General features: G+C 40.3%; 1 protein-coding gene across 1 annotated transcript in view; it reads left to right on the top strand.

Annotated features, from left to right (window-relative positions):
- The first annotated feature begins 1,292 nt into the window (after positions 1–1,292).
- Positions 1,293–19,706, top strand: part of LOC109481773 (methionine adenosyltransferase 2 subunit beta-like) — a 38,422-nt gene continuing 20,008 nt past the window's right edge. The window contains exons 1-4 of the mRNA XM_019784367.1: positions 1,293–1,438; positions 2,197–2,377; positions 4,376–4,466; positions 13,854–14,006. Of these exons, the coding sequence (XP_019639926.1) occupies positions 1,377–1,438; positions 2,197–2,377; positions 4,376–4,466; positions 13,854–14,006 (487 nt within the window). The 5' untranslated portion in view covers positions 1,293–1,376. The remainder of the gene's footprint in view (positions 1,439–2,196; positions 2,378–4,375; positions 4,467–13,853; positions 14,007–19,706) is intronic.

The raw sequence follows: 19,706 nt of genomic DNA, 5'->3' as shown, positions 1-19,706 counted from the left end.
CGGCCTCCTTACGATAAAGTTGCAATCGCACAGAGATCGTACGTTGTAAGCACGTACAACTCACTTACCACTTGCGCAACGTACGATGCACGCAGCCGCTCACGGCAAGACGTAACGTACAGACCACACTCTTACACCTTGCGAAACCGTGCTATTGACGTGAGAGTGACGTGCGTCGACGCCACTCCTTCCCTACGTTTTCAGAAAAAAAACGAAGCAGACAGCCCCCCAAAAAACGTACGGACAAAAAGCACGTACGGCGGGTTGTGACCGTAGCTTTAGTGAGACCCACTCACCGCTCCTTTTAATCCTTGGCGGGACCCAGTCACCGCTCCTGTTATTCCTTGGTGGGACCCAGTCACATATGGTGAATATATATGTTAGTTTGTTTTTGTTACCACACAGGTTTACACCACACAGATTTTACCACACTGGTTTATACCACCAAAACACCGGTTTGCACCAAGTTTCACCACACAGGTACATGAGTTTACATTACAAATGTACTAAGATCTCCTCCATAATTTCCACCACACAGGCTGTGCCACACATGTATTTTTACCACACAGGTTTATCACCAAAAGGTTTCGCCACACAGGCTACAACACAGTACACAGGTGACCGAATACACAAAGTCTACACAAATTCTATGCCAAAACATGTATTTACACACCTTGCCCTCCCCATGCACTCCATGTCAAGTTCACATACAGATGTATTTATCCCTCGCCCTCCCTACTCGGTACGTGGCGGTTTACAAGACAGTAAAAATTGATTTAAAATCTAGGAATGCCACCATTTACAAGTCAACAATATGTTCAAGTATTACTTGTAATCTAATCAAGAGGAAAAACCCCAGCAATTTAGTAAAAAAATACGTAAAAATGAGAAAATACGAGTACTCAGGAGGTCTCGTGTTTGCTGCCGCTCACCTTCGCGAATGTGTAGATTCGGTAAGATTCGTTGCAAAACACCTGCGGTGGCTTTGGTGTTAACCAATTGTAACGTTACTTTTAACGCTTTAATCAATACGAGAGTGACTGCTTGTCGCTCATATTATTGTAATTTCATGACTCGATTAAGCTAGGCTGGACAAATACGGTATAAATTTCTGGGACATGGCCAGAAAGGCCCCTTTCCCAGTTCTACGTGAAATGATAGTTTAAAAACCCGATCTAAATACGATTTACTTAAACGCCACAGCACTTGACGTAATCGGTATCTGATCTTACGCAGTTTCTTTCATTGGTCCTTGTTATGCAGCCAGCATTCAGGAAATGCGCATGATTGGCATAAGGTCTTTTTCGTCTTCCATAAGATGCGTCCGTTTTGCATAAAGTTTTGTACGTTAGTTATAGTCGTACGTAAGTTTGCTGATGCCCATCTGGCACAAGTCCCAGCTTACAAAAGTAGCGCTGAACCAGAATACAACATCGAAGTACGGTAATAACGAAAAAGTTTGATTTTGAGTGAAACGTAAAAATGTTTGAAATGTTTTGAATTTACTTTCATTTCACTTTTATTTTAATTTACTGTAATTTCAATAGATAGATGTATATAGATGTATAAAGATATATCTATCCATCTAATATATATAGTTCATCTAAGTCGGGTAAGTTAGGTTTTGGGTTAGAGCCTTGTGTTTCACCGTATTAAGGCCAAACTTTAATATATGTTGATACATTTTTTTGAAAGTTGGTAGATGATGTGGTAAGTTCCTTACTTCCTAAGGGTAAAAAACACCGGTTGCTTTAACTCTTAAACAATGACAAATCCTACCCAATAGATTGAATAGCAGTCGAATGGTATTTGCAAACTACATGTACCTCTTCCCTCTCCCTCTCTTCGTCTCATTTACACATGGTATTAATATCAACGTAGAACCTGTGTTCTTTAAGTCAAACAGAAGTGCAATCCTACTTCTTCATTTAATTTTTTTGTGCTAATTTATGCCACCATAACATTTTTGAAAAATGTCGGATCAGTTGTAACAATATTATTTTACTACAACTAAAATTTTGCTCCCTCCCCTCGCCACAGTGACATTTTCCTTCACCCTTGATGTTTTGTAAGCCTCGTTGTTTAGCCAAAAAAGAAAAAAAAAAGAAAATTACAATGGGCCAGTACTTGCGAAATTATAACCAAATTTAACCTCTTGGCATAAAATGCTATTTACACGGAACATCTATAACACAGGATGGGCAGAGTTCTGATTACGGGGGCATCGGGTCTTTTGGGCCGCGCACTGATACAGGAGTTCCAGGGCACAACAGGCTGGGAGGTACTTGGACTGGCTTTCTCACGTTCAGGGGGGAAACTAAAGAAGGTGGACCTGCGCGACCAGGAGACTGTGAAGAAGACTGTACAAGAATTCAAGGTAGGCATGCGTATTTTTACTAATGACTAAGTTTTGCGGTTTTAGCACAAGCCGTTCGAACTCTATCCGACATTGAAGTTGGCGCGGGCACTCCCCCCCCCCTCCAGATCTAGATAAGGTTAAAGCGGGAGATCTCTAAAGGCGTTATTTCGATCTTAATAATGTTTTTTTTTTATTTTCTGTACTATTGTTTGTCAATAATTAACTTAAGCATCTTTGTTTTTCATTTTGTTAGACCATCAATGGTTTCTTGAATTACTTCAGATTTTGGTACTTTTAAAAGTACTACAGAATCTAGGACTGACCTTAAAATGTGGTTTAATTTGGCGTTTAGATCCATTCGGATAGCTACAACTTTAATAGGTAGCAACAAAAATTAGCAAAACTACTTGAAATGTCTTTGGACTGATCTGGGTTTATCACCTACTTACTTGTTACGTATCACCTAACCCAGACAAATTAAATCACAATGGATTGTAAACTTTCGTTTGCATGAAATGTTAAGCTAACCAAAATTGAAATACACAACACAATCACTATGTCAAAAGTAAAAAAAAATCTTAAAAAACTAGAGTTTCATGACATCATATCTTTAACAGATGATGCTAACATTCACGACAGACGAGTGATAAATGCTTCGTATAAGTACACAAGCAAAATTATGATTTGTACAAAGTATACAAGTCGATAGTAATCTCTACACAAATACTGTCTTAAATTAACAAAGAGATTTCTTTTGGAATTTCATGATGAAAATGCGATACTAGTTTAAATGTGTAATGATTTTCACCTTAAGTTAACTGCAGAAAAGTATATAACATTCGCTTTATGTTACTTACTCACCGGCCACAGAGAAAGGCGGTCAAGTATCTAACTACAATGGCCTTAACCCAGACAACTAGACCAGGGGGGGGGGGGGCTAAAAGTGCCCGCGCCAAATTTGATGTCACATAGCGTCTAAACGGCTAGAGCTAGAACCGCCAAACTCGGTGACTTTTCCTAAAATATTGTTGGCAACAAATCTGTATCAGTGGAATAAGATTATCAACGGATTTCTGACAGCCATTTTTGCTCAATTCAATAATTTCCGTTTCAACAACAGAATTTTATGGGTTTTATGCCAAGTTACACATGGTTTCTAATATTAATAACATCTCATATAATTGTATGTAAATTTTATCATTAAAAATGCATAATTCATTCTAATTTGATGACGTCATTGGCCAAAATCCAAGATGGTGGACCATATCATTAGATCAGGTAAATACACCTTATTTTTCTTAAAATTTCATCAATACTCCCATTTCTTTTTACAAAAAAGGTTCATATGAACGTCTTTCGTCTGTTTACAATGTATTTTAGGCTTTATCCTGAAAAAGAACCTTTTTTTTTAATTCAAGATTGGTGATCCAAGATGGCGGATAGGTAATATATGCATGACGTCATTTTATGACGTCACCGGTGTTGCAATGGGCAACATAAGACTAAAAACACCCTAATATTCTGTCATAAACACTTTTGGTAAAGTTATGTCGTATACCGTTTAGTTTTCAGGGAATAACCTATCTAGACGGTTTTAGCCAATAAGATCACATTAATGACGTCATAATGACGTCATATTACGTCAGAACGACAAAAAATTGTATGTAAGATATATTTTTTCAAGCACACCTTCCTCTGAAAATTTGGTGGTCCTACAATATACCGTTCGCGAGTTCTGAGGGGGGGCGGATGAACCCCACCGGTCCTACTAAGCCCAAAAAAGCCCGGTCTAGATAGGGTTTAATTTAAAGTCCCACAAAGAACACCTTTGGCACAAAAATCTCCCTCAAGAAAGAAGTAAAGCAACAGAGTGGGAATACGACCGTGATTTATTCAATTCACTGTGTAAAACTTTGTCTTTTGAGTAATAGGATTATTTCACTAAAAAAAATCCTTTCATCTCCATATTCCTTTTTTCAAATGCAATTGTATGAAACATATACTTGACTTTTCCAGCCTGACGTTGTCATCCACTCTGCTGTCAAGAAGAGTGAGGCGGCATGTGTTCTTAACGTGGAGCTTGCAATAACGGTGGCCCAGGCTGCAGGTAAAGATTCACATTAAAGATAGGCAAGTAGCTATACAGTAAGGAAAACAGGTAACGGTATGCAAAAGGTAGACACGGTTTACACTAAAGGTAGACAGGTAACGGTTATGATGATGAGACAGGTAACGGTTTACGCTTAAGGTATAGGGGTAACGGTTTACGCTTAACCCTACCTAGACCGGGGGGGGCTAAAAGTGCCCGCGGCAACTTTGATGTCACCTAGCGTCTGAACGGTTAGCCGTAGAACGGCCAAACTTGGTGACTTTTCTTAGAATATTGTTGGCAACAATTCTCTATCATTGGAATAAGATAATGATTTTTTGTGTTGCCATGGCAACGGGTTTCTCACAGGCATTTTTTTGCTAAATTTAGTACTTTTTGTTTCAACAATAGAATATTATGGGTTTTATGTCAAGTTACTCATGGTTTCTAATATTAATAACATCCCATATAATTTTATGTAAATTTTATCATAAAATATGCATAATTTATGCTTATTTGATGGCGTCATTGGCCAAAATCAAAGATGGCGGACCATATCATTAGAACAGGTATATACAGGTTATGTTTATTAAAATTTCATCAATACTTCCATTTCTTTTTCCCAAAAAGGTTTAAATGAAGGTATTTAGTATGTTTACAATGTATTTTAGGATTTATCATAAAAAAACTATTTTTGAAAACTCAAGATTGATGATCCAAGATGGCGGATATCTTAAATATGCATGACGTCATTTTATGACATCACCGGTGTTGCTATGGGCAACATAAGACTTAGTACACCATAATATTCTGTCATAAACACTTTTGGTACAGTTATGTTGAATACCATTTAGTTTTCAGGGAAAAACCTATTTAGACGGTTTTGGCCAATAAAATTACATTAATGGCATCATAATGACGTCATATTACGTCATAACGACATAAAAATTGTAGATATGATAAATTGTCACTAGTACACCATTCTTTAAAAATTTGGTGGTCATACGACATACCGTTCGCGAGTTCTTAGGGGGGTTAAAAGAGCCCCCCCCCCGTCCCCCCCTGTCAAAAAAAGCCCGGTCTATGTAGGGTTAACAAAAGCCCCCACTGAACACGTATGCAGTTAACCTAAAACTGCACCTGGACAACATCACGTCCAATGCAGACTAAACGCAACAGGACTTCAACAAAGCCATGGATACAATTTGTAATCAGTAATGAGCCAAATTTTGAAGCAACGTAGGGGCATAGATACAAATGCGCTGCTGGCAGACACTTGAATATTTATCTAAATATGTACCAAGTGTTCTTTGAACTATGAGACTGAGAAAATGTTCTGGAATTGTAATCGGTTGAATGTTGACAATTCTGTGTAAATATATATATATTTACACAGATTATATAATATATAATTTAGTTTCCTTTAACACATCTTTATGTTTGGTTCACGAAGAATGCCAAACGTGTACACAGATTGTTAGCTTTTGTCACGATGGTCAAAAATCCTCACTTGGAAGTCATTAATTTTATTGAGAAATCGGTGTCAATCATTCATTTCTCTATTGCCAACAATAGCTGACTGGTTCACGCCTTTAGTGGTCGGAGACTGGACATATTTTAGTGATACCTTTTAGTCGCATTTTTTTTGTCGCGATATTGATCTTTCATATTCACTCCTCTCCCCGCGCTTATTGTTGTTTAATTCACACAATTATCAATGAGCCATTGAAGTAATTTTTAGTTTCTTTATGCCACCAACAAATAATTTGCAACTGTGCTACATTTTGTCTATTAAATATTCCCACATGGATTAAAGTTTCCCGGGTCCATCGACCTTAAGCGCACTACGGCACGGAACGCGCCGCCATCGGCCGCGTGACACACTCTAGAAATATGTCTAAAAATTCTAGATCGAGTATTTGTTAACGAACATCCACCCAAAGCTCACTACGTGTGACTCAGATACATTCTGGTATCCTTGTTGTATCTGTTACTAAACAAGGTTTACGGCGCGGAAACAGCACAGACGCCATAATTGTTTGGCCGGCGTGCCGAGTACTTCAGCTAATACGCTGGGAATACATTTTAATGTTCTGGAGTCAATGATAAAAAAAGAAACATAACCGTACAAAGAAGATTTTAGAAATAGTAGAAGTAGAATAGTAAATCTTTGTAGAAGAAAGGCTGCTCAACATATCTGAATTAGACCGGTTCCCTCCTTTGTCCTTTGTTTGCAAACCGACGCCAGTTTATTTTACAGTTCATAAAATTATAACCCCTTGCTAGTTTTTTAATTCGTGTAGCCAAGGAGGTTATACACCTACCTGCATTTTAAATCCAAAATAATACCGCCAAGGCAATGTTCAAGGTCCTATCTCCAGCAACCATTTTGGTCGATCACTGTCGATGCTTTTTCAGTTTCTCGCTCGTGTCGACTCAAAGCTTTTGTGATTTTTGTCAACATTATGCTTCCAACCGACGACTTCGGTACGGTATGGATAGCTTTAGAGTAATACATTTCGCACAGATAACCCAAAAAGCTTTAAAAAAAACATCGACCTTACGATGGGGAGTTTTTGTTCTTGTTTGCTACCCCGACTTTGTTTTGACTTACTAGTATCTTCGTTGTACGCCGATGGAAAATAAGTCCACTTCAAAAGACTCACCTGATATACACGATATATACGACACGAAAAATTCCATGAACTGTCAAAGAAAATCTTCCCAAAGAGCCAGTGTCGCTGTTAATTTGCATCGAGCCACCGAACTGTTGTCTTTAAAACACGCGGCCGGGACGAGAACAATAGGGCTATGGCAGTGAAAATTTCAATTTGACTGGTAAAAGGTGAGAAAGAACCTTTCTGATCTCCACCGACCTTTCCATTATAACTCTTATTTATTTTTATTTTATTCACATTTATTTTCCGAGGATGAGGCAAAAAGTTATAAAATTATCTCAGCCCTCTCCTCACACATAAAAGGATACAATAAAACAAAGTAATAATAAGAAGAAGAAATGACAAGGGTACATAGTATGCTGGTGTACAAATCAAAATGAATCAACTAAATCAAACAAAACGTCCTGTCTGCAAAATAAAGTTGAAAACCACATCAAATATGTTACAGTTGTTGACAAACGACAATGAGGGGTTACCCCTGAGAATGGTTGAACATAAAGTGTTGTCGGTGACGTTGTTTGTGTCAAATGGCAGAATGTTAGTTAGAGATGATAACATGTCAATGCGTTCGTCAGTGTACAGTGGGCAGTGTAGGAAGTAGTGTACAGCTGTTTCGTTGAAGTGACCACATTTGCACGCAGGACTGGGCACACATAGATGTTGGAACAGGTGAAAGTTTAACTGACTGCGGTTGAGTCTGAGTCTGGTAAGGTGGATAGCTGGGTTTCTCGGACCGTGGGAGAAGTGAGGTTGAGTGTGAGGGCTGTGATAAAACGTCTCCAACTCTTTTTTAAAGATGGCAATTGATGTTGATGCCCGTATAGTTAATGGCAAGTTATTCCAGGAAACAATGGAAGTAGGCAGAAAAGATCTTTTGAATTTCTCAGTTCTGGCAGGAATTAAGACGTATTTCTGATCAGTACGGAGACTGTAGGGGGTGGAGTCACGGGTTTGTAGTGGTACCAATTCCTGTAAGTATTTTGGTGCTAATTCTTTGATAATTTTATAAAAGTTTACAAGTTTATGCTTTTGACGCCTACATGACATGGTTTCCCAGCCAACCTCAGACAAGATGCTATTACTATTTGTTCCTCTCATTGCGCCAGTACATATCCGAGCTGCATTGAGTTGAATAGATTCAATTAAGTCAGAGTCTTTACCAGTTAATCCGTCCCAAACAACGTCGGCATACTCCAGTAATGGCCTTATCATTACTTTATATAAGGTTTCAAGAGTTTTTCGTGGAACAAAGGATACTATTCTTTTTAAAAGGTTAATCCGTTTCATCGCGGTAGCAGTTATAATTGAAACATGTAATGACCATGATAGATTAGGGGTAAGATGTAGGCCGAGGTGTTTATGGGAAGGGACTTCCATTAACTGAACTCCTTTAAAATACAATGGTGGGTGGGCAATTTTTATACGTTTGGATGAAAATGTAATAAGTTCAGTTTTGAGTGGGTTAAAGGTCACCAGCCATTGGTCTGCCCAGTTTTCCACTATTTTGAGGTCATGATTTAGTCTATCAGCTGAAATAACAGGATCTCTAACAACTTCGGTCAGTGAAGTATCGTCGGCGAATAGACGGCCGTCTGTTACCAAGTCATCCACTAAATCGTTAATAAAAACGAGAAAAAGCAACGGGCCTAAGAGCGAGCCCTGTGGCACGCCCGCATCAACAGGCACCCAATCAGAACAGGTGCCGTTAATCACGACACGCTGTTGTCGGTCGTTTAAGTAAGAAGAGATCCAAGCTAGAAGAGATCCGGTTATTCCTAGTTGCTCTAATTTGAAAATTAACCCCGCGTGCCAGACTTTGTCAAACGCTTTGGATATATCTAGGAAGACAGCGCGTGTATCAAGTCCTTTGTCAAGTGCAAGATGCACATTGTGAGTTAGATATGTCAATGAATTTATTGTGGAGTCCACAGGGGAAAACCCAGAGTTCCGATCAGTAAGCAGTTTGTTTTCCAGGAGGTAAGAAGACACTGGCATGTAAACAATTCTTTCAAAGACTTTCGATATACAACATAGAAGAGAAATAGGCCTGTAATTTATCTTGTCTTGTTTGTCGCCTTTCTTGTGAATTGGAACTGCGTGAGAACGCTTCCAAATTGTTGGAAAACAACCACCTTGAACTGATAAGTTTAACAAGTTGGACAATGGTTCAGCCAAGGATGGGGCAATGTGTTTAAGCAGTCTATTACCTATACCGTCAGGCCCTGTGGCCTTACTTATGTCAAGGTTACACAGGACTTGATACACTTCGGCTAGAGAACAAGTAATACAATCAAGAGTACACTCAGTCCTGGGTACAAATTGGGGAAAAGAGGCACCCATTGTGTTTAGGTATGTTTGTGACGCAAAGTACTGATTGAAAGTATCAGCTTTGGCCTTATCGTCGGATATAACACATCCATTGTCAATCAAAGATGGTATTGTATGATCAATTTTGCCGAGAAAAATTTCTTTGGAGACTGACCACCACTTCTTAGGATTCGTAGTCGATAGTTTAACTTGGCTTTCCTGATCAAATTTGTGCAGGAATTGCGGATGTGTTTTAAATGTAGTAAACAGAGTTGGACTTTTCGTCCTTTTGTACTTCCGATAGATTCGCTTCTTTTTCCTCAGCATGTGTCTAATTTCACAGGTCATCCAGGGTTGATCACTCGGGCGGACAGTGATTTCTTTACAGGGAACAAACAGTTTAATAGCACTAGAAAGAGTTGCCATAAATGCTACAGTTGTGTCGTTTATATCAAGACTATTCGCTGATAATATGGCATTCCAGTCCGTAGCAAGGAGTTTAGAGTTTTAGTCCCTCGTAATCAGCCTTTCCAAAGTCGTAGACAGTGCGTTTAAATACTTTAACATGAGGGATCTTGAGGGACATTTTTCCATAAATAAGGGAGTGGTCGCAATTTGACAAAGGGGGGCTCGTACCACACTCAGTAAAAAGACATGGAGAGTCAGTTATAATCAGATCAACCATGGATGATGTCCGATCAGTAATGCGGGTGGGCTCACTTATGAGTTGGACAAAGTTGTTATCGGCCACAAACCTATCAATTTCGACAGAGGCGTTATCAGTTGCACTGTTCAAGTCTCCAACAATGATTACAGCTGTTTTATCAGTGGGGCGACTGGTCATGATAATGTCTGCGGATTGCTGCAGGTGTTCTATAAATGCATTGCGTTCTTCCGCACTCTGACCAGGTGGCCTATAACAAGCACATATAAACACATGCCAATTGTTGGCCTCTACCTCGCACCAAATTGTTTCAAACGAGTTGCATTCTAAATCATTCCTTCTTTTCGAAGGTACAGAGTTCAGTACATATAGTGCGACTCCACCACCATGCCGATTTCGATCACGTCTCATGGGGGCTTGGTAGGAAGCGAGAGAAATGTCCGAATCGGGAATGGTAAAATCGCACCATGTTTCAGACAAAGCAATAATATCATATTTCTCTTCAAGGGCGATTGTCTCAAGCTCGTGAAGTTTAATATAATCGTTAGCAGACAGGCTCCTCACGTTTGAGTGGCATATGGACAAACATCTCTGTAAACTACCCATAATCAAATTGAATTACTTGCAATGCCACCAAAACGAGAGGACTTAGATGATAACAAGGACACCAGCTACAAAACTCATAGGTAAGACACACAAAGAAATACATAATCCTAACTTCTAACACAGCAAAAACATAAGAACATAATCAAGTCAAGGGCCTCTAAAACAGAGGCCATCAAAAAGAAACTTAGCTAGAGAGCGCTGGAAAGTCCTTCGGTGCTGTGTCAATCAAAGTCATTACTCGGGGACCCGATAAGCGTCCAAGTCGATCGCTGTGTACAATACCCGCCTTTCGTCTTGAGGAGTCTTGACGAATATTTTTCCATCATATGACCAGGCTTGGTTGAGTAGTTTCATCTTCACGAGAGACCGGGCGTCCTTCAACAGATCCATGTTGGCTTTCGTCAAGTTTTCGTTTACAAAGATTCCGTTCTCTTCAAGGCGGCCATGCCGCTGGTCTTGGCCCGCATGAGAGCTGCCTTAGACCGATACGAGCAAAATTTGACGATGATCGGACGAGGCTTTCCATCTCCTCTGGGTCTCCCCAGGCGGTGGGATCGGTCAATGTCGTTGATGTTTAATGGAGGATCACATTTGAGCGTATCATTCGCAACAGACAAAACTGGGTTATCCGTGCTCCGCTCACCAGGTGTTTCAGGTATTCCAGAAATGTTTGCGTAATTCCTCCTGGAATACTGCTCAAGGTTGTTTACTTTGGTCTGGAGCGTGTTGAATTCAGACTTGAGGTTTGTATACTTCGTTTTCAGGTCCTCAAGCTCTACCCGTTGCTGGTGTGCCTCCTCGTAGTGTTTCGCCAGCTCAGCTTGAATGGAGTCGACAACAGCTTCGCGTACAGCGGACACAATGGAGGGCACTATGGCGGCCAGTACCCCCCCATGTTGGAAGGCGTTAACAATAGAATCCTCAATAATGGCCTTTATCCTGGTATCGACGATACCTGGAATAACGTCTTCTTTTTCCCTTGCTGTAAGGCCCATGTTGGAGTAACCAGGAAGTAACAAACGGGACGCAAAAGTCAAATTATTAGCACCTCAAGGACAGCGCTAATTAATCGTGCCTGCAGACGGCAGCCATCTTGAAATTATAACTCTTAAACAAGCAGTCTGGCCCACTTGGATTTTAAACCAACCACAAAATCCGTATTTTAAGTAATATCTCCCGATCCTATCGCTAGAATTCGACTAAAATACACCATTGTGAAAATAAACATCTGGCTGCCATCTTGAAAAGGAATGACGTGATTTTCTTGTGCCGTTATGAAATCATGGGAGAAAACAGCATAAATGATCTTTAGAGTAATCCAAGTTTACGAATTATCACTTTCTTATTAAATTTGTCCGAGGCTATTTTGTATAAATTTGGATGTTTTCTTACTGGGGGCATTTTTAAACCAAAAAAATAGCCAAAAAAAGCTGTTTCTTGTGATTTTGACCAGAAAATTAGAACAAAGTACCCATTTTAAACAAAATAGCCTCGGACAGAAATGATCTGTATAAGATTGGCTTTCATCTTGTAGAATATAACGATGGTAGGTGTAATTACCATTTATCCAATGCGTTTAAAGTGCAACTAAAACTGTGTGAAGTTTCATCGCGGTGCGATCAAGCTATCAAAAGCTCCAGGCATATGTATAGAATACTACATGTACTTTCCCATAAGCCTAGGACGCCTTAACTCTACCGAGGGGGGCTAAAAGTGCCCGCACCAACTTTGATTTTACCTAGCGTCTGAACGGCTAGCGCTAGCGCTAGAGTGACTTTTCCTAGAATATTGTTGTCAGCAATTTTATATCATTGGAATAAGATAATAATTTTTTGTGTTGCCATTGCAACGGGTGTCTGAAAGGCATTTTTAATAAATTTAGTATTTTTGTTTCAACAATAGAATTTTATGGGTTTTATGTTAAGTTACTCATGGTTTCTAATATTAATAACATCCCATGCAATTTTATGTAAATTTTATCATTAAATATGCATAATCTATGCTAATTTGATGATGTCATTGGCCAAAATCCAAGATGGCGGACCATATCATTAGAACAGGTTTGTAAGGTTATTTTTCTTAAAATTTCATCAATACTTCCATTTCTTTTTCCAAAATGGTCTTTAGTATGTTTACAATGTACTTTAGGCTTTATTATGAACCGGTTATTCCCTGAAAACTAAATGGTATTCAACATAACTTTACCAAAAGTGTTTATGAGAGAATATTAGGGTGTTCTTATGTTGCCCATAGCAACACCGGTTACGTTATAAAATGACGCCATGCATATTCAAGATATCCGCCATCTCCAATAATCAATTTTGAATTTTCAAAAATAGTTTTTGTTTATAAAGAAGGTCCACCCATGCTCTATACAGAGCATAGAGTTTTGGTGCCCATGTCCATTTTCCGTAGCCCTTGGGCGACACACAATTGTGCAGGGCACTACAACGTGTGTAGGGTAATCCACCTAAAGCTGAAACATTACGCACGACTAATATAAGCGAAATATCGACTTGTGATCTTGAAATTTCCTGAGCAACCTCCCAAATTTCCCTAAATGTTTAACAACAAGGACGTCTACCCCTCGGTCCTACATTGAAAGCCATTCTGGAAGCTAGAACGTATCATGACGAGTCTCGTTTTCGTGCAAGATCACGTGCGTTCGCGTAGCGCTGTACTCTCGGGGACCGCTTTTCAAAGTGGCAGCGAATATTTTAATTGCGCCTATTCAGGTAGGATAAATGAGAGTGCACAGGGTAGGAGAGAGTTTATTAGAGATAGGTAGTGTGAATGAGTCTGCACAGGGGTGTGTGACAAAGCATCAGAAATATGTAGCATGAATGGCTGATGATAATTATGGTATACATTACAAGATGTTTTGGTTTAATGTAAGTAATTTCCGCACGTATGCAAATGTTTGTATACATGGTTAAATCTTGCATATCTTTATGAACTATATTTTTATTAATCAGAAGATACCATTCTCCCTTTTTTGGCTCGATCCGAAGCTGTTCAAAGCAACAGTACATATACATATAAATGAATAAATTGTATCGCTCAAAACAAAGAATTCAGGCATTAAATACCGTTATATTTATATATTGTAAAGATAACAGTAAGTAAAGTTGATTACTGGATTCATTTCAGCTGATGTCGGTGCCTTTCTGGTGTACGTCAGCACCGACTATGTGTTTGACGGGAGGTCTCCACCCTACAAAGTGACGGATCGTCCAAATCCCCTCAACAAATACGGAATCAGTAAGCTTGCGGGAGAGATGATGGCTTTGGAGATCGCCAAAGGTAAGGCTCCATAAATTACTAGTTTTCTTTAAGGCCATGTTGATTTGATTACACGAATGGCATCCACATCCCTATATACCGTACTCTTTGTCATTGGTTCATCCTTCATTACCACGTAGATTTCATAATAAAATCACCTTTTTTGCATTTCTTCTACTATTCGCACCCACATCAACATAGGTTTTGGGTACCCGGAGGATGCCATCCATATAATCAAATCAGCATTGCCTAATGAAAACACCGAACTTATAATTTTTTAGAAATACAAACCGTCGTACATACATTTTTAGAAGTGAAACAAAGAAGTAAAAAAAAAATCAAACTTTCCACGAGTCCCCTATTTTCATAAAGCAACATCCCTATTCAGACTAAGCTTTTGGTGTCATGCTGGAACCGAGGAAGCTTTTCAGGCCCGCCCCAGGTAGCTAACCCGTATGGCCTTCATCAATCACCATCCCATCAAGTTTTATGGGATGGTACTCGAAAAGTAAGTGTACGCAGGCCATTTACAATGCTAAGAAGACCTAAGAAGGACAAGTAAGTAGTACTCGTGAAATTAAATCATAGCAAGAACTATAAAACCATTAGAACAAAATATGAAGCGATTATAATCCTGTTTATATGATTTCATAAAGCAGTAAATATGGATGTTTCCAGTAAAACGCAAAGGGTAAACAACAAAAATAGCAAAATTTATGATACTCTATTAGGGTATGCCAACACTAACAATACAAGACTACAATAAAATATGACTTAACCTTATCTAGACCGGGCTTTTTTGGGCTTGGTGGGAACGGCTCATTCGCCCCCCCCCTCAGAACTCGCGAACGGTATATCGTAGGATAACCAAATTTTCAGAGGATGGTGTACTAGTAAAATTTATCATACGTACAATTATTATGTCGTTGTGACGTAATATGACGTCATTTTGACGTCATCAATGTGATTTTATTGGCCAAAACCGTCTAGATAGGTTATTCCCTGAAAACTAAACAGTATACGACATAACTTTACCAAAAGTGTTTATGACAGAATATTAGGATGTACTTAGTCTTATGTTGCCCATAGCAACACCGTTGACGTCATAAAATGACGTCATGCATATATTACCTATCCGCCATCATGGATCATCAATCTTGAATTTTGAAAAAGTTTTTTTTTTCAGGATAAAGCCTAAAATACATTGTAAACAGACCAAAGACGTTCATAGGCCCTGTGAGTACTGGCACTGAGGATAAGTGTGGCAGCTCCAGGGATGTCGGACTCGGAAGATTCGAGGACGAATCTTGAAAGAAAAGGGGGAGTAGTGTAACAGTGGGGTTTATCCTCCGCTAACTGACCATGCTAAAGGGTCGTGCGACCTTTTAGTGTAGTGGTTAGCGTTGGTGACCGCCAAGCGGACAACTCGGGTTCGATTCCCGGTTGCGACCTGCTCGCCCCTTTCGGTTTTTACAATATGAACCTTTTTTGTAAAAAGAAATGGGAGTATTGATGAAATTTTAAGGAAAATAAGCTGTATTTACCTGTTCTAATAATATTGTCCGCCATCTTGGATTTTGGCCAATGACGTCATCAAATTAGCATAAGTTATGCATTTTTAATAAAATAAACACATAATTATATGTGATGTTATTATCATTAGAAACAATGTGTATCTTGACATAAAACCCATAAAATTCTGTTGTTTAAATGGAAATTTTAAATTTGGCAAAAAATGCCGGGATGTTTATCTGGGATGTTTTAATTATTAGAAACCATGTGTAACTTGACATAAAGCCATAAAATTCTATTGTTAAAACAAATTACTAAATTTAGCAAAAGATGCCTGTCAGAAACAAGTTGCCATGGCAACAAGAAAAACCATAATCTTATTTCACTGATACGGATTTGTTGCCAACAATATTTTAGGAAAAGTCACGAAGTTTGGCGGTTCTAGCTCTAGCCGTTCAGACGCTATGTGACATCAAAGTTGCCGCGGGCACTTTTACCCCCCCCCGTCTACATAGGGGTAATCAGTTTATCTTTCAACTTTTGTAAGGAATTGTTGGATGACTGTATGTCCGGTTTATGCCCATTTCTAGTGCGTCGCCCTAAGACGTTGGATCTACGGAGAGGTAACCAGTGTTCAAAGTTAAAGTTAAAAAGCGATCTTGGCACTATTAGACACAGACACAGCTAGCGTAGTCAGGCCCAGTACAGCCGTGTATCTAAGGTAGGCGCAGCCCATAATACGGCAGGCTCTCCGCTGGATTCTTTCCAGCTGATTGACCCTCTGGTTTGTTAGTCCTAGGGTTCACACCAGCGCCGCGTACTCAATGAGAGGACGGATGTACGCTGTGTAGACCACTTCTAGTTCATCAGGTGATAGGTTGAATTGTCTAAGCCTCTTGAGAATGAACAGTTTCCGTGATGATTGTGCTGACATGTGGTTGACTTATTCATTTTAGGTCTTTTTTAATGCGGAAACCGAGTATTTGCAGGCGGAAACCGAGTATTATTTCTCGCAGGGTACGACAGACAAGGTTGATGGGTTGATCTGCAATGAATGGAACGGTGGTGGTTTCTTGCTAAACGTGATGTGCATTCAAGGCGGTCTGTCACTACGGCATTCTTTCCCATTGCTAGGCGCGTTCTAAAAAGTATCGGGTTACTAGACGCTATTTTGGCCTGTTTTGGACTACCCGTAAAACACTTGAAAATAAACAAAAAGGATTTAATAGTAAATTTCGTCACATTAAAATGAAATTATTGCCTTAACATCCTTTCAATATTAGCTGTTTATGTTAAATCATTGATTTTGCAAAATTTCTCTCCGAAAGACGATTTTTTTCGGGTTTCCGACCACTAGTCATGTCATGTTTTTAGGCAAACATCTTTCGATGACTGGGAATAAGATAAAAAATCGTGTTTTAGGGATTTTTTAATTTCTGATTTTAAGTCTAGTTTTTGTCGACATATTGGTAAAAAGATTGATTTTTTGAACATTTTTCGCAGTAAATTACCCATAATTCAAAATTGAGGCCATTTTTTAAAAATCCCTAAAACACGATTTTTGGGACAACCGTAACGGTCATTTTGTATTTTGAGCCGTGAATGGGGTATGTTTGACTCTCCATGCTTGCAGGTTAAAACGAGTTTTGCAGACATGTCATGTTGACCAAAAGTCTGCATTGTGTTATTCATACTGATGTAAAGAATCATTACAGTATTCAAGGTCACCCAAGGATACGACAGTAGCTTCGCTACATGTCCACAAAAAATGATAGCGGACATGTACTGTCCAGGAAACTGTTTGTATCTGTAGAAAAGTGTTGTTTTTTTATCTCTTGCAAGGCACGGAGGCAGAAATGCTTGTTTTGCCGCTTTATTGTAAATGACCGCAGGTGACCCCGAAAATGGAACGCGGGTTCGATTCGAATTGCCCAGATCGAACACGATCGAACACAGTTCGGGTTCTATGACATGTGGGAACTTTGCAGCCCAGATTTCACCACCGTGATTGCTAGGCACGTGGCACCATTTCGTAGCATGTGGTTCTCCTTTGTTTAAGATATTAGTTTGTCTAGGTCATTTTACAGACAGGAGGGCGCGGGCGCGGGCGATTCTTGTTTCCAGGAAGTCCATGTCGTCGACGTATTTTAAAGCAAAACAGATTGCATCACTTCCCCATTGTCCAAGGAACAAGGAAAGCACGGAGCCAAGTAAAGTGCTTTTGGCCACTCCGCAAGTGAGAGTCTGGTAGTGATTCTCTGTACCGAAGTCGCTGTTTTTGTGCAGTGATAAAGTCACAGAACCACGGTGCTACTTCTGTCCTCAGGCCCTTGTTAAGCACCTTGGCTATCAACTTGGACAAAGGCCTTAGAAAAGTCCATGACCACAATAGTGCCGATTTGTGCGGCGGGGTTTTGTTGCGGGGTTTTGCTCCGGGCCAACACCACACAAAAACCTCTTGTTTCTGTCTGAGATATTGTCGCAAACTTTCCCGGATATTTTAGGTTTCCGGTAGAACCCGGGGGTTTCCAACAGAACCCGGGGGTTTTCAACAGAACCCGGGGGTTTCCAACCTGCACACGCAATGTGTCCAGTACCGTACATGTCCTGGACATTCCAGGAAATGGACCAATTTTGTGTGCAGGCCGTATACGGGGCGTTAAATGCCAGGACACGAGTCCTTTAAATCCATGTACACGGCAGAAAATTGCCATGTACCGCTCCGTGTGTTGCTGGAATATCCATAATTTAGCAGCAATTATCGCCTAATTATTCTCAACACAGCAGCGGAAATTCACCGTCAACGGGTCGGACACGCCGGTACTACGCTCCCGGGACCGGTTGCGCCCGTTGCCGGGCCCCCGTTGCCCTCGCTACCGGAACCCCCTTCCCGCACCCGGGGTCTTCACACGCCGCTCCCGAGTAACCGCTTCCCCCGCTACGGGGACCCCACTTCCCGCCTATTGCTAAGGTCCCAATTGGAAAAAGGGGCACTGGCGGGTAGTTCCCGGGCTGTTTTTTTGTACTTTCGGGCGGGACTCTTACGTGGCCCCGCGGGACACCCTGCGGCTATCGGGCTATTTTGGGGGACGGCGGGGCCCCGAGAAGAATTAAATTCTGACTTAAATTCTACCCGAGCCCCGCTGACAAAAAGACACCGTGACCGCACCGTGAGGACACCGACAAGTACCCCTCCGGTTGCCGGCATTCCACCGGGACACATTTGTTACGTCACAGACCAGATGAACAGAATAAAGGTGTGTACTTCGTAAACCCGGTTGAATGTGTGACGTCACCGATCAAATGATCACAACAAAAGCGTGAATTCTGCATTACGTATGGGTCAGTACAACACATCGTCAGAGAATCTGCCAGGTACCTACCGGATGCCTGCCGGAGACCAACCAAAGAGGGTGACAAAATTTTTAACAAAATGCTACCGAAGGAAACTTTATTGTGACCACGACAGCTGATGCCCGCCCGACTCCTGAGCCCGACCGGGACCGGCCGGGGCTACATCCCCGACGGGCACCGGCGCAATTGGGACCTTAGCATATCCCGGGTCTTCGCTGCCTCACTCCCGAAACATGGCTTTCCCCACTCCTGGGACACATTTCGATGTTTTGGGAACACATTTCATTCCTAAAGAAAGGTAATGCATGTCTGTACTTCAGTCATCGTTTTATTGGTATTAACAGGATCGTCATTTACAGATTCCCCCAAATAATGCTTTATGTATAGTGTATATACGTTATGCACCATGCTAACACTATACGATAATGTAAACTAGTACTTGACAAAAATGTGTAGCCGAAACAGAAACTTTAAAAGCAAATATCTTTTTCGTGACCGTGCCTACCAGAGACTAGACATCTAAAAGCGTTGGACACGGCGTAAACTCGGCAAGTAGTCAACAAATTTCTCCAACTTTAAAAAGTAAACTAACAACACATCTCATCACAGTCACCCTCCAAATTGAAGTCCATTTCAGCAAAAACTCAAAACTAATCCTAACATATCATCAGGTTAAAAGAGAAAATAGCCCTCAGATCACAAAAGTAAATGGCACTTACATAAACAGTCAAAATACAAAATTTTCAATAAACAAAGAAAGCCTCAAACAAAGTTCTTCAAAATACGTGAGGGAAAAAATTAATTGCAGACCTAACATGAGTTTAATAAGGCCTGAGAAATAAGGCCAGAAAACAG

The sequence above is a fragment of the Branchiostoma belcheri genome, unplaced genomic scaffold (assembly GCF_001625305.1).
Source record: "Branchiostoma belcheri isolate BF01 breed outbred unplaced genomic scaffold, Haploidv18h27 scaffold11, whole genome shotgun sequence".
In the NCBI taxonomy this organism is placed as follows: domain Eukaryota; kingdom Metazoa; phylum Chordata; class Leptocardii; order Amphioxiformes; family Branchiostomatidae; genus Branchiostoma; species Branchiostoma belcheri.
The sequence above is the reverse complement of the archived record's forward strand: the minus strand, read 5'-3'. Positions and strand labels throughout refer to the sequence as shown.